Below are 15,530 nucleotides of genomic sequence, written 5' to 3'. Positions count from 1 at the left end.
GTGAGTCAGTTTTCTGATTGTCTGGGAATCGTATAACTAAACTGGAAGTTGGGTACCTGTGCATTACTAACGTTTGTGGTGTTGGATACGCCTAAAAACCACACCCAGTCTTGCTGGCACACCGCTAGCTCTCGTTAATCGGCTGGGCGTATTTTTACCGGGGCCGGAGCTCAAAAATTGCTCTGAGCACTATGGGACTTAACTTCTGAGGCCACCAGTCCCCTAGGATTTAGAACTACTTAAACTTAACTAAAGACATCACACACACCCAGGCCCGAGGTAGGATTCGAACCTGTTACCGTAGTGATCGCACGGTTCCAGAACGTAGCGCCTAGAACCGCTCGGCCACTCAGGCCGGCGGACCGGAGCAGCTCCGTGTCCCGGGAAGGGGCGCTTTGACGCTCACGGCTCTCTGGGTGGATACACAAATAGTGAGTGTAACTCTTTTAAAACATAAATTATAATCAATAATAATAATGTTAGTAATTATTACTAATATAATTTCGTTTGACCCTTATTTCGTGAGATATTTGCTCTGGTCACGATCAATATATATAGTTATGGCTCACCGGCCACTTGACCGCCTTCTTCTGTGCGGATGCACAAACAGAGCCCCGTCTTCCGGGAATCGGCAGTAAAGCCGCGAGGAGTGAGTACGATGGGCAGGGACAATAAGTTGCGGATGTGGGTCTCACGGGAGGCGGTCGAGACATGAGGCCCTGCAGTCGCAGTATCCTCTGTGTCATCGCTGATGATAGAGCGTCTGCTATGTCCTCGTTGGATTCTACCAACGCCTGTATGCAGCTAGGGGTATTCCTTTCATTGTACTTTCATGTCTGTCTGTATGTTAATTCGGTGCGAAGTTTGCAGTTAATTTAGAACTAACTTCTCGATGAGTTAGAGACATGAAACTTCAAACTTAGCCCGGAACTGCACGACAATGCAATACTAATTCGCTTTTTTGTCTGGTGTACGGCAGAAGCTACTTCGTGTACTGGTGCCAATCCTCCCTCTTCCTGTTCCACTCGCAAATGGTTCGAGGGAAGAATAATTGTTCTAACGGTCACTTATGAGCTCGAGTTCTCTAATTATTACCTTCAATATTTTCTTCGCAAGATGTACATAAGAGGAAGCGATATACTTATTGACTCATATCAAATGAATCTGAAATAAACGTGAAATTTACCATAAGTTTCTGTTACAACTTCACGAAAAAATTTATATCGGTTAAAAATTTCTCACACACAGGAATCAAAAGCAGAAAACAATTATTCAAATAAAAATCAATTTTAATATACCATTTTTATAAATTGGACTAGGAAGTATAAATTATTTTTCCTAGCCGCATATAGATTTCGAACTTTATAAAGACAGTCTATAAAATTTGTTATTGTGAATTAATAATAGCTATGGGAGTAATAGTAAAATTTACAACGAAGTAGGAGGCGCGTACAGTAGACAGTGCTCATAAGGTGAAGTATTCATACATGCTCACGCCGTTTCTCGTTTTAAGTCTTAAAAGCATATTCTCAGCTGTTAAAAACTCACTGTAAAAGTACTTTAACGACTATCTATATGGGGTTAGGAATCTTTATGGAGCTAGGAGAATTATTTTAAAAGTGTGACATGTCAGAAGTAGACTTTTATTTAACTAATTTTAGGGAAATTAGGTAAATACTGTAAACACGGCAATCTCAAATGGGATCAGAAATTTTCAAAATTCGAATTAAGGCAGTTGGAGATTTGAGCGAATGACTCTGTTGCTCGATACACGAAGACATGCAACGCCAAAAGCCTCTCTACATAGTTACACTAATCTGTGGAAACATGTCAACATACTTACAACCAAATTTTCAGGTAACCTCACGTTGCATAAAGTTGTACAGCCTGAAATTTATATATACACATTTTGTTCGTTTTTACCTCTTCTTCCTCGTCCGCAGCTCGTGGTCGGTAGCGTTCTCGCTTCCCACGCCCGGGTTCCCGGGTTAGATTCCCGGCGGGGTCAGGGATTTTCTCTGCCTCGTGATGACTGGATGTTGTGTGATATCCTTAGGTTAGTGAGGTTTAAGTAGTTCTAAGTTCTATAGGACTGATGACCATGGATGCTAAGTCCCATAGTGCTCACGGTTCTAGGCGCTACAGTCTGGAACCGCGCGACCGCTACCGTCGCAGGTTCGAATCCTGCCCCGGGCATGGATGTGTCTGATGTCTTTAGGTTAGTTAGGTTAAAGTAGTTCTAAGTTCTAGTGGACTGATGACCTCACAAGTTAAGTCCCATAGTGCTCAGAGCCATTTGAACCATTTTGAACCCAGAGTGCTCAGAGCTATTTTAGCTCTCCAGTGATAACAAATAATACTGGATATGGTTTTTATACACCAGGAAGTCGGACAAAACCGAAGAATCCTTACATATTTCATAAGTTTGATTGGGAAAAATCATATGAATCCATAAAAAATGATCCTCAAGGTAAGTTCAAAGCAATATGTAGTACCTTAAAAGATGTTTAATTTTCTGGAATTATGTTAATCGAGGAAATCCAAAGAAAATTAACGAAAGATCACAAAATATATTTCGAGAAAAAAACTTTCAACGAAGTTGATACTTGCTTCACAAGCAAGTGATTAAGTCCTCAAAAAATTGGAGAAAATGTACCCTATTCGCTTTCTGTTCAGGTCGCAGGATTTACAGAAAGAGTATCAGTGAAAGGTGTAAACCACAGGGTGATAGAGACAGAGCTACAATAATTTTAAACTAAAAAAGGCATTCTTTATTATTTAACCAAATTTACAATATAAAACCAGTTATAAAATTTTCAACAGCTACCGGAAATTCATACTGATCGCCAGAAATTTATATTTAGGTAAATAAATACATACATTTTGAAAACGTTTCAATTTGAGAAATAGCCTTTTGTTAATTTCTCCTTGAAATAAAATACGGCAATTATCTCTAAAAAGTTGTCTTTGGGCCAATATGGTGGAAGACTGCCCAGTTTGTGTCAGCTACGGAGCCACACCATAATTACAAACCAAATCACTCATGTTGTTTCCTTTCTCCTCAAGAATATCATGTAATAATGTTCCCTACAAAATATTTTAGTTCTTGGTACATGGTTCCCCCTTTTCTTGTTTAGCCAATAACAGCTCTATCGTCTGAAGAAAATCATCAGTTACGCCTTCTGGTTAAACAAAATCATACACAATTTACTCACTTAGAGAAAGAATATATGGTGCCCTTGACCAAATTCTGCTCTAACATTGGACACTTTTATTTTTAAATAGTAAATAATGTGACGAGATTTCGCTGAACCATGTGCTGGATAAAAATTTAATTTTTCTCATTGGTGCTATGTCTGACACAAAGCAACTCCGTCGTCAGGTCGCAGAATATATCTATTTGCGATTATTTTGTACTACGAAATTTATACACACGCAAGATACCAAAAGACATCTTCTATTCGGGTGTAAGACTCCGTGTAATGGACGAAGGAAAGACTTCAGTTTTAGATTTTCACTGAGTGGGTTGTGTGAGCAAACGATATAGATATACATTTCATGCTGCTTTATCTCTGTTACATTTTGCAGTTGATACGTAAGTTTGTGAATACAAGAGATATTTGTCTTTTAGTTCCCTCCTGAAACATAAATTGACTGGTTTGATGATCTAACATTGTAAACCGTCTATGGAAGTGTATAAAAGGTAATAGTTATCTTCAGAGTAGTCGGTAGCATTGGACAAGTACTTTGTGAACCGATTGCTTTGTATATACATTCGTTGAGAGCCACGATCTATCTTCAAGCTGCTAATATACTGTAAACGTTCGTCGTCTTGAGCGATGATACGGAAGTTCTTTGGATCGTGCTCCTTGCTTGTGTTCCAACAGTAGACGGCCAGGTCGTCTTCTATGGAGAAGAACACCAGCTGGCCAGTTGGGTCCACAGCCACAGGGCCGTTGGGACCCGAGAGTCGTCCAGGTAATGCCAACTGAAACAGGCGGACCAAAAATCACCTCAGTGCTTTCAGACTAAGTGAAACTAATATAAATAGCAGAAGTCGATAATGACCACAACAAGCTAGAAACGAGTACTGAAATAGTGTAATTTTTCGGTAAGGGTTGACATCACAAATAAGATCCTATTACTGACCCCGTTACTGATGAATCTACGGAAGGAGGTGAATGGATACGAACAGTTTCAGGATTTGCAATCCACATGTTCGGCTGTTTCATTAATGAAGGTATAGAACAGCCGTTTGTGCCAGGGTTCACTGTTAGCTATCTTACTCAGAGCAACACTGAACGCATTAATCGTTCTTGCAACCTCGAAGCTTTTTGATACGGTGCACCGCACTGTAACAAGTGCGCATCGAACAAAGATGCATGTGTGTCGCATAGCAAAAAAATAGTATTTAATTTTGAATTTCTTGTGGCTAGTCTATATGCAACAGAGCTACTGTTGTCGTCAGAAGAATGTCTCTTTCGTCTGGGACAAGACGCTGTCTTTGATATATTGCAAGTCAAACGACATTATTTATAAAAGAATTTTACACGACGGTCATGTGGAAATAGTTGCAAGAATAACTTTCTCTGTAAGAGTTTGACAGTGCTCCGGGTCACTTAGCAATGCATTTATACTGAATTTTTATGATTAGGCCTACACTGCTCTAAGTAAGCTTCGAACTAAGCTTCGGTTACGAACAGAGCAATTTCTTCAGTAACGTTACAACATTTATTCACCTTCGTGACAAAATAATATTCAGCCAATCAGTTCCAAGATGTAAGGTTTATCTAAATCTCCTAACATGGTTTCAATGTTTATAAAAACGTCTTTTTCAGAAGGGTATTAAGAGGCAACCTAACATGCTTGACCAGTTCTAGCGGAGGTATGTTTCAAATAGCCTAAAGGGTTAAGTAAAATACAAATTTTCACCTCCATAGTATTAAAACTATACCCAACATCGTTATCACGATTGAATGGTGCCTCACCAATGCACAGATGAGACAGTGGCGTCGCGTACGTAACGCTTGGAATGAGGAAATCTTCAAGCGAGGCGAAGCACTTGTAGTTATTGCGGAGATGGTGCGCGTTAGTGACTGTTTTTATGCAAAACTTCCTTAAAACGATGAAATTAAAATTATGAAAGTAAAAGCTACATCATATTCAGCTATATATATATATATATATATATATATATATATATATATATATATATGGCAATAAGTAACGGGTTACTATCAATGAAGTCTTATTGTAGTAAAACAAAATTAGGTTAACTTTAGACTAGTATAAATAATATAGAATATAATGAGAGCACTTGGGGGGGGGGGGTCGAGGTGGGAAAGGGAAAGATAGTAACTACGTGTATAACTAAAAATACAACCCATCTGAGAAATGGGGAACATCAAAACCTCAAAAAAATACATTATCATAAACATAGAAGAGAGAGAGTATTACCACTGTTAACAAACGATGGAAATGACATATACAATAGTCACATGGAAGACCGCGTTCTTCTCTGTTACGGTAACGAAATTAGGCGTTTCTAACTATTTAGACAACATCCGTTTTTGAGTTGCACTCGTACATTTACGGTTGCTCCATCTTTCTGAGCAAAATGCTTAAAAATTTGTAAGTCTTCTAAGAGATCAAGCCTGTAACATTTACTTTCTTCAGGGAAACATTCGAAGTCTTTTAATCTCAGTAGTGTGTGTAGAAGAAGAAGCAAAGGTCCAGCAAATGTGGAATTGTGCAAATTCCTCCCACCTTTATAGGGAAATGCTTTTATATCTTACTTTGAAAGGTCTGCCGGTCTATCCTATGTAATAACTAAAAGCGGCCTAGACATGCATACTGTTGTTAACAGATTCATTTAAGCTTTAGCAAATGCGTGATATAATTTGTAAACGATGAGGTAATGTTCCGGAACCCGCCTGGTTAGCCGCGCTGTCTAACACACGGCTTTCCGGAGTGAGGAGCAGGGCCTGCTCCCTGGCACGAATCCTCCGGGCGTAGTTGCGTCGAGGTCCGGTGAAGCAGCCAGTGTGTGGATGGTTTTCAGGCGGTTTTCCATCTGCCTCGGCGAATGAGGGCTGGTTCCCCTTATTCCGTCTCAACTACACTATGTCAGCGATTCCTGCGCTAACAAGTTCTGTACGTAGGCGTAAACCACCATTACTCTACCACGCAAACATAGGGGTTGCGATCGTCTGGTGTGTGACGTTCCCTAGGGGGGTCCACCAGGGGCCGAATCACACAATACCCTGGTTCAAATGGCTCTGAGAACTATGGGATTTAGAGGTCATCAGTCCCCTTGAACCTAGAACTACTTAAACCTAACTAACTTAAGGACATCACACACGTCCATGCCCGTGGCAGGATTCGAACCTGCGACCGTAGCGGTCGCTCGGTTCCAGACTGAAGCTCCTAGAACCGCTCTGCCACACCGGCAGGCACACAATACCCTGAAAGAGTGGTTCGGTGTGGGGCGGCGGTGGGGTGAAGTGGACTGTGGTAGTCGCTCTGGACCACTGCGGCTGTGGCGGGGAGGAGCCTCTCCGTCGTTTATAGGCCCCCAGTTAACATACAATATTTCGGAAATAAACGTACCACTTGCTCTCTGTATATTCTTATATAAATGTCTGACAAATATGAAGGAATCTGAATATTTAGATTCACTTAACACCTTTACAGAAGATGAAAAGTAGAAGTTGAAAGCGGTAATCATTAGCATTTTGTGTGAAAATATAGTGTCTTCGAAATAAATTGTAAATTGAAAGAAATTCACAGGTAGTGGTAAGTGCTGGAGTACCCTGTTTGTTACCGTTACCGTATTGACACTGTGCAGTTTTGTAGTTTAATATTAGCTGTGCAAATTGGATTGTATTATACTATCCTCCAAGTTACATTAGCGTGTTTAAGGGAAAAAACTCCACAACTGACATCATCCTTTTGGGAACATTCATAGCTTGGTGATTTTGAAATCTTTGCTATCCACTGTGTTGCATTCCTATGACTACAATCAGATTACGAGTCATAAAGCGAATCTGTCTTGTGACAGCCGTTCAGTGACGTTCAGTTACTTCCATTTCTTACTGTGAGCTCTAGATATCGTTCTAACATACTATTTAATGAAGTTAACATTAAAACACGAAGCGTCACAACTTTTATTAGTACGTCGATGACTTTTTCTAGAATAGGTGTAATTTGATTTGCTGCCTGTAATGCAAAGCATATTACCAGCTGAGGAAAGAATTACCCCCTTAATTCTATAAACTACAGTTTGAGTACTCTTTATCGTCAGTAGTATCACTTTATCCACTGTTTCGGTAGAGTACATGACGTATGTAACTTCGTTGCAGATTAAAAGTGTATGCGAGACCGTGACCATCTTGGAGATTAGGTTTCTCTTCTGATATTGATATCCAGTAATAACTCAGCAGATAGGATCTTTGTCCATGGAAGAAAAGGGTCCTGGCTCAAGTCCCGTCTAGTACGAAGTGCAAATACGGCACGAAGCTTCATAACGTACCACTACACGCAGTAGAGTGAAAAAGATATGCAGTAAGTGAGTGATGTCAAGGCAGTTTTAGTGTTACGTTACCTGTGCTTTGGTGTCCAAGACGTCCCCGTCGCTCGAGTTGTGGATGAGCTCCTTGTCCAAAACATCCTGAGTATCGCTAGCGAAGGCCTGCAGGTAGAGTTTCCCATCGCAGTTGTTATCTGCTGACAGACCGCACAGTCCATACGGGAGGAAAACAGACGGTCCACCCGCCTTAGTGAAGAGGAATCCGGGCTTGGGGTAGAAGTACTGACTCTGGAGGTGTTTGGAGTCTCCGTTGACGAGGTCGGTAACTGTCAGCCGGAAGCTCAGCGAGTCGGCGCTGTAGGCAACCAGGCTGCCGGCTGGACACTCCTCCACCTGAAGCGGATATCTCCGTGTTTTTAAAGCGGATTTTGCTAGGCCTTAATTTAACTGAGCGCAGCGCATAATTTACTGAACAGAGATTAAGAGTAGATGATTTAGTTACATCTTATGGGAAATACTGTTCGTTCATAAATTATGTCATATTGCTGATCATTACCTTTGCAACACCAAGAAGTACGTTGCACAACAAAATTTTTCTCATTGTGCTCATTCAGCACAGTCAAATGAATTCTGCTTAACTCAATACCAAAGTTCATCAATCATAGTGGCTGGTGAGTGGTGGCTAGCAAACCTTCACCAATTGTTTTAAATATAAGACAAGCATGGACAGCATGCTGGCCAATACTAGCACCGACGCAGCTGTGTGAAGATAAGTCAGGAAAGCACGAGCAACATGTTGTTTCCGATTATCTTGTTGAAAATTAATGAGACGGATGTCGAACATAGGGCACAGCGACTGCCATTAACACGTCAGTAAGGTAATGGCAAGCCCGCCCAGTTAGCCGTTCGATCTAACGCACTGCTTTCGTGGCGGGAAGGAGTACCGGTCCCCGGCACGAATCCGCCCAGCGGATTAGTGTGGAGGTCCGGTGTGCCGGCCAGTCTGTATATGGTTTTTAAGTATGTTTCCCCATCTTTCTTGGTGAATGCGGGGTGGTTCCCTTTATTCCTCTTCAATTACACTATGTCGCAGATTGCTGCACAGACACTGTCTCCACGTACGCATACACCTTAATTACTCTATCATGCAATCATTGGAGTTACACTCGTCTGGTGTGAGACGCCCCCGGGGGGTGGGAGGCGGGGTGGGGTAGGGGAAAGGGGAGCTGAAATGCACAATAACCCTGGATTCTGTGTGGGCCGGCGGCGATGGGGTGAGTACACTCCTGTAACCTTTTGTGTGGTTGTGTACCACGGAGGCTATGGCGGAGACGAAGCCCCTCTGTCGTTTCTAGGCCCCCAGTTCAATAAAATACAATGCAAGGTAATGGCAGCTGTCCATATTACCAGCTATAATGAGGAGAGCTTATCGCGTTGCATTGCCATGCTGTACACTGAGTCGCTAAGTCCGAAGAGACGACGCAGCGGCACTATTGTGTCCGTCATTGTCGTCAGACACACCATTGTCGTCGCGCTTCCGTTTCTTGTTCTATAAATGCTGCAGCAATGGTCGCCGTGTTGAATAAAGTCCTTGCTGCTTCATGCGTCGTCGGATTGCCCTCTAGGATATACTTGCAAATAAGCTAATTTCCTGACTCAAAATAAGCAACGTGTCCTGCACGGCTGAGCGAACAAACTGTCTGTTCTCTTGGCCGCTAGTCGCGTGAAACCGTTGCATAACTGTCCTGAACTCATCGATTCTATGTTGGCATGTTAGCCGTGGCATCCTGTCCGATGCGAGAAGAGTAAGGCACTGTTATCACAAGAAAAGTATTTTGACTCGAAAAATTTACACCCCAGCCCCTTGACCTATTATTTAGAGGTCCATTATTTTACCGGTGAGATTCGGTTATCTGCAAACTTCTGCTGTCGTAAATTAGAAGCCGCTGCGTACGCCATCCCGAATTCGACCTTTGCCAGTTGAGACCAGTAGAGGCGGTGCAATGTGTATGTGAAGTTGGATTTTGTGAAGTTGTCTGTGTAGTGAAGCCTCATATGGGTCGGCAATTGCTGATCAAACGTGCTAATGTATAGCGATTGGTAGAGGTGAAGCTACGACGAACTCTTCTTCGTGCAAAATGATATTGGAACAGGAGATGAATGATTGGTACTTTTTCTGGTATCTATTATAGTGCATAAGTATTATCACCATCCATATTGCTACCCCATACATTTTGTATCCTCACTATAAAATCTACAGTTATGACAGGTGATAACTTTCTTTTCTTCATTGTGCGATTTGTAGTCATTCATGCTGCTCTGAACATTTAATTGAAAGTCTTTACTTGCATTTACAATTAAGATATCTGTACTTTGTTCGGCTTCTAAAGTAACATTTGCAGTGACATCTACAGCATGTTTGTGGAGTATTTCAGAAAAACAACACTTACCAGCATACTGAGAGTACGTATGGGTCCTGTAACCAAAAATCTTACAAAAGTTTGTTCGTTGAATGCAAATACTTTTATTGTCACAGACAACCAACACTGAAATGTCATTCCTGAAAGAGAAACCCTGTCATCTTTTGTTGTATACAGAACGTAGATGCGGTTACTCCACCTACATACAACATTTGTAATGAAATGCTAATTATTTGCATAACCATGTACAGCACATGTGAGTTTGAAGATTATGCAAATTGTTTTCATTATGTTACGATTTAAATGGTCGGTCGTACAGAATAGATGGAAAAGTAATATAAGTTTCTTAATTTAGGGTAACGGCTGGAATTGCATCTGGACTACTTTCCATCTCTAAGTTCTGATGAAATGCCCACAGCTGATTCATGACTGTTACACATTCGATATAGTATCACGTCAACAACGAAAACCATTAATGAATACAGCTTACATATTTCGCACTGTATCAGAAAAGTACCGTACCACTAAAAATCCTTACGGTAAGTGAAAGCGACATCCATTTACTAATTGTACGAATCCCGCATGTAATTAAAAATAATACAATATTCCCTTTGAGTTCAGTTACAGATCTTTGTAAAATACTGGACGACCAATTTCCTTGCATGTAATAAAAGTGAATGTGTCTGCCGGAAGGTTATACATAAACAGTAAAATCGTTTCCAGATATATCAAGGGGTTACTGCTGCCAATTTTCTATTAATTCATTTTCCCGCTACAAGATCCTGACACTATCAACTCATGATGGTTTGATCACTGTCCTAATCCTCATATGAGATGAATTACTAATACAGTACCGAACGATTACATTATCCCTTCTTACTGTCAATATCCCTGGGTGCATCCAGTCCAGTAGTATGCCGTTTTCTCCAACGACACCATGATATTTGTCATGAGTTGTAACATTTTCACTTTAACAACATTCACAAGCATGCGCTAACTCTAAATGCTTATGGTAATTGCATCACTGTTGCAAACACACAACTGTGGAGTGAAACTGCAAATTTCACAAATTACAAAACAGAATATGGACTATTTCGAGTCGTAATGGCACTTACCTATACTTGTAGTTGAGTTCGTTTTCAAAATAGCCGACAGCCTCTATAGCGATAAAATCCTAGAGACACTTTTTCTTCTCTTCTTACTTGCTTATTTTTCTTATTTCTCTGTTTTACCTTCTGTAATTCATAGCTTTAGATTCTATTGTAGCTATCATAATGCAAGTAAGACAGTGATTGTAGTTTACTTACTCAATTGTCACATAAATTTCTACATCCACACCATAAACTGATAGATACTATGTGAGAGTTGCTTGAAGCGACTAATCTTTTCAACGTGGACAAGAAAATAAATTAGTAAAATGAAGGAAACTTTTGAAATATTTTAGTTACGATAAACCTTTTATAACGTGTTGCTTTTCCCACATGAGAACTTGGCATGAGATCTAACTTAAAATGAACACGTTTCATAACAAAAATGATATTTAAGACCTGAAGTTGATAGCAAATTCTGTCGAAACCGATCTTGGATTTATATTTTTTTAGCAAGTAAAAGAGATTTCTGTTTCCATCTTCTCAAAATGTTGTTGAAAGCAGGAGCCACTTCGGTATGTGGCTTACGTTACTTCAGCAGCCGCAACACCGTAACTAACACGTCTTGGAGCGAATAAGTACTGGTCTCCGGTCACGCTAGTCTTTGGTGGAACCTGCAAATCATCTAATCGTCAATCGTCGTATTATCGCCCTCCGTCACGAGGATGCTACCATACTGCCATCATCCTGAGAAACCGCCTAGCAAGATGTTCCAGCTCCCAACTGAAGGACCGTGTGTCGACTTAAGGCTCTCACAGCCACTAAACCACTGGGGTCCCGGTAGCGCCAGCCAACACTATCCAGCCACCATTCAGGGTTTCACTCCCTGGACGTCCACGTCGTCATTTGTCACAGATGGGCGGGAAGCTACAGTCTCACACTCAGCTGGCGGCGCCACCTGCTGTGTGAGCCCTGACTTTGCTCGGCCAGGACCGTGGACTTCACAAGGTCTCCACGACAGGGCCACGCTAAGACCAAAATGGGGTTCTTCTATAAGGATTACCCCATAACGATCGGTTTCTTTACGTATGCGATTAGTGTCTCATCTGATTCCCCTGGAAACCATAAGCGGTGTACCGTCTAGACTGTAACAATAAATAAAGAACTGGGCAACCTGCAGAACATTTTTGTTCTACATAGTCATCCTCTTATCCGTCGGTTAAGATTGAACATATTTTCAACAAAAATTGAATTTTTTAAAGTTTACTTCAAAATTTTTTGATATGGAGCATAAAACAGAGACATGTTGCAGTAAAAATAAAGAAAAGAATGCGAATACACCATACAGCGCTAGAAAACGAAATTTCCTCAACAAAAAGGTGCAATGAAAAAAGAAAAATCAAAACGAAAACACATAAGAAATGGTGGTTTATGGTGTGGGTTCCTGTAGTCATGTCCTAGTTCATGAACCACGGGCAACGTATGAGTGGCCAAGTAAGTGGTGACGACAATTGGGATACCAGTTACTTTGGTATAAGGCTGGGCATCTCGGACATATTCTGACTTGTGGTCACCTTTGTGCTCATACGGCAAAGACTACCAAATCCACCGGTTAGTCCCTCAACCGTTAGAGGTAATACCCAATGGGACTCAGGGCAAGTAAGGCTAGCAACCTGCTTCCCTGGTACTTTAAATATGATGCCGGCAACAATCAGAGCAAAATGCCTCGAACCTTTGGAGGTGACGGAGTCCCACCTCCAACTGACAACCAGGGACTCCTAAGGTACGACTTGGCAAACAAATCTTAATGATATGGGGAGCTATTAATATCAATGGGGGCTACTCTGGGAAGAAGGTAGAGCTGGCAGAGGCTGCAAGTAAGATGGGGCTGGACGTTTTAGCTGTTAGTGACATTCGGGTAAGGGGTGAGAAAGAAGAGGAAGTGGGAGAATACAAGGTCTACCTGTCAGGAGCCAAAGAAGGAATAGCACAATGGGGTGTAGGGCTTTACATCAGGAAAGAAATGGAACCCAGCGTAGTTGCAATAAGGTATGTAAACGGACGACTGATGTGGATAGATCTGACAGTGTCTAGCAAGAAAATTAGGATTGTGTCAGTATATTAGCATTGTGAAGGGACAGATCAAGATAAGATGGATAGTTTTTTATGAGACACTCAGTGATGTAGTTGTTAGAGTAAAGGGCAAGGTCAGTGTTCTGCTTATGGCTGATTTTAACGCCAGGATTGGAAATTGAACAGAAGGGTACGAAAAAGTTATGGGTAAATTTGGAGAGGATATGGAGGCCAACAGAAACGGGAAACAACTCTTGGATTTCTGTGCCAGTATGAGCTTAGTAATCACAAACTCCTTTTTTAATCATAAGAACATTCACCTGCATACTTGGGAAGGCAGGGTAAACAGATCTGTAATTGACTATATAATAACAGATCAGGAATTCAAGTAAGCTGTGAGGGACACACGTGTATTCAGGGGATTCTTTGATGACACTGATCATTATTTAATCTGCAGTGAAATTGGGATTGTGAGATCGAAAGCGCAGAAAGGTACCAGTTAGTTGAATGTAGTCAATGACAGTCATTGGAAAAGGAATAAACAAGGTACATGGACACACTCCTAGAAGTGGCTAAAGAATGTCTTGGAACAGTAGTGTGTAAAATAGGATGAAGCAAACAGCTTGGTGGAATGACACAGTCAAGGCAGACTGTAAAAGGAAAAAGAAGGTGTATCAAAAATGGCTACATACTAGAACTGAGGTAGACAGAGAAAGTTATGTTGAAGAAAGAATCACAGCCAAACAGCTAATTGCAGCATCCAAGAAGAAATCTTGGGAAGACTTTGGAAACAGGTTGGAGACATTGGGTCAAGCTGCTGGAAAACCATTCTGGAGTGTAATTAGCACTCTTCGAAAGGGGGGTAAGAAGGAAATGACAAGTATTTTGGACAGGTCAGGAAAACTGCTGGTGAATCCTGTGGAGGATGGAGGGAATATTTTGAAGAGTTGCTCAATGTAGGTGAAAATACAATCAGTAATGTTTCAGATTTCGAGGTAGAATGGGATAGAAATGGTGACGGAAATAGGATCACATTTGAGGAAGTGGAGAAAATGGTCAACAGATTGCAGTGCAACAAAGCAGCTGGCATGGATGAAATTAAGTCGGAACTCATCAAATACAGTGGAATGTCAGGTCTTAAATGGCTACACAGGATAATTGAAATGGCCTGGGAGTCGGGACAGGTTCCATCAGACTGGACAAAAGCAGTAATCACACTAATCTTTAAACATGGAAACAGGAAAGATTGTAACAACTACAGAGGTATCTCTTTAATCAGCGTTGTGGGTAAAATCTTCTCAAGTATTGTTGAAAGGAAAGTGCGAGTATTAGTTGACGACCAATTGGATGAAAATCAGTGAGTGTTTAGGCCTCTTAGAGGTTGTCAGGACCAGATCTTTAGCTTACAGCAAATGATAGAGAAGTGTTATGAGTGGAACAGGGAATTGTATCTATGCTTTATACACTCCTGGAAATTGAAATAAGAACACCGTGAATTCATTGTCCCAGGAAGGGGAAACTTTATTGACACATTCCTGGGGTCAGATACATCACATGATCACACTGACAGAACCACAGGCACATAGACAGAGGCAACAGAGCATGCACAAAGTCGGCACTAGTACAGTGTATATCCACCTTTCGCAGCAATGCAGGCTGCTATTCTCCCATGGAGACGATCGTAGAGATGCTGGATGTAGTCCTGTGGAACGGCTTGCCATGCCATTTGCACCTGGCGCCTCAGTTGGACCAGCGTTCGTACTGGACGTGCAGACCGCGTGAGACGACGCTTCATCCAGTCCCAAAGATGCTCAATGGGGGACAGATCAGGAGATCTTGCTGGCCAGGGTAGTTGGCTTACACCTTCTAGAGCACTTTGGGTGGCACGGGATACACGCGGACGTGCATTGTCCTGTTGGAACAGCAAATTCCATTGCCGGTCTAGGAATGGTAGAACGATGGGTTCGATGACGGTTTGGATGTACCGTGCACTATTCAGTGTCCCCTCGACGATCACCAGAGGTGTACGGCCAGTGTAGGAGATCGCTCCCCACACTATGATGCCGGGTGTTGGCCCTGTGTGCCTCGGTCGTATGCAGTCCTGATTGTGGCGCTCACCTGCACGGCGCCAAACACGCATACGACCATCATTGGCACCAAGGCAGAAGCGACTCTCATCGCTGAAGATGACACGTCTCCATTCGTCCCTCCATTCACGCCTGTCGCGACACCACTGGAGGCGGGCTGCACGATGTTGGGGCGTGAGCGGAAGACGGCTTAACGGTGTGCGGGACCGTAGCCCAGCTTCATGGAGACGGTTGCGAATGGTCCTCGCCGATACCCCAGAAGCAACAGTGTCCCTAATTTGCTGGGAAGTGGCGGTGCGGTCCCCTACGGCACTGCGTAGGATCCTACGGTCTT

The 15,530-nt window shown here is 42.0% G+C and overlaps 2 protein-coding genes across 2 annotated transcripts in view; one reads left to right on the top strand and one right to left on the bottom strand.

The window, feature by feature from the left end:
* Nucleotides 1-15,530, top strand: part of LOC126355491 (octopamine receptor Oamb-like) — an 879,391-nt gene that overhangs the window by 741,248 nt on the left and 122,613 nt on the right. The gene's annotated exons all lie outside the window — the stretch shown is intronic.
* LOC126353964 (protein yellow-like) overlaps nucleotides 2,746-15,530 on the bottom strand; it is a 62,827-nt gene continuing 50,042 nt past the window's right edge. Inside the window, exons 5-6 of the mRNA XM_050003269.1 lie at nucleotides 7,604-7,921; nucleotides 2,746-3,988 (exon numbers count right to left, since the gene is read on the bottom strand). Of these exons, the coding sequence (XP_049859226.1) occupies nucleotides 3,668-3,988; nucleotides 7,604-7,921 (639 nt within the window). The 3' untranslated portion in view covers nucleotides 2,746-3,667. The remainder of the gene's footprint in view (nucleotides 3,989-7,603; nucleotides 7,922-15,530) is intronic.

This window comes from Schistocerca gregaria, chromosome 3 (genome assembly GCF_023897955.1).
Source record: "Schistocerca gregaria isolate iqSchGreg1 chromosome 3, iqSchGreg1.2, whole genome shotgun sequence".
In the NCBI taxonomy this organism is placed as follows: Eukaryota; Metazoa; Arthropoda; class Insecta; order Orthoptera; family Acrididae; genus Schistocerca; species Schistocerca gregaria.
The sequence above is the reverse complement of the archived record's forward strand: the minus strand, read 5'-3'. Positions and strand labels throughout refer to the sequence as shown.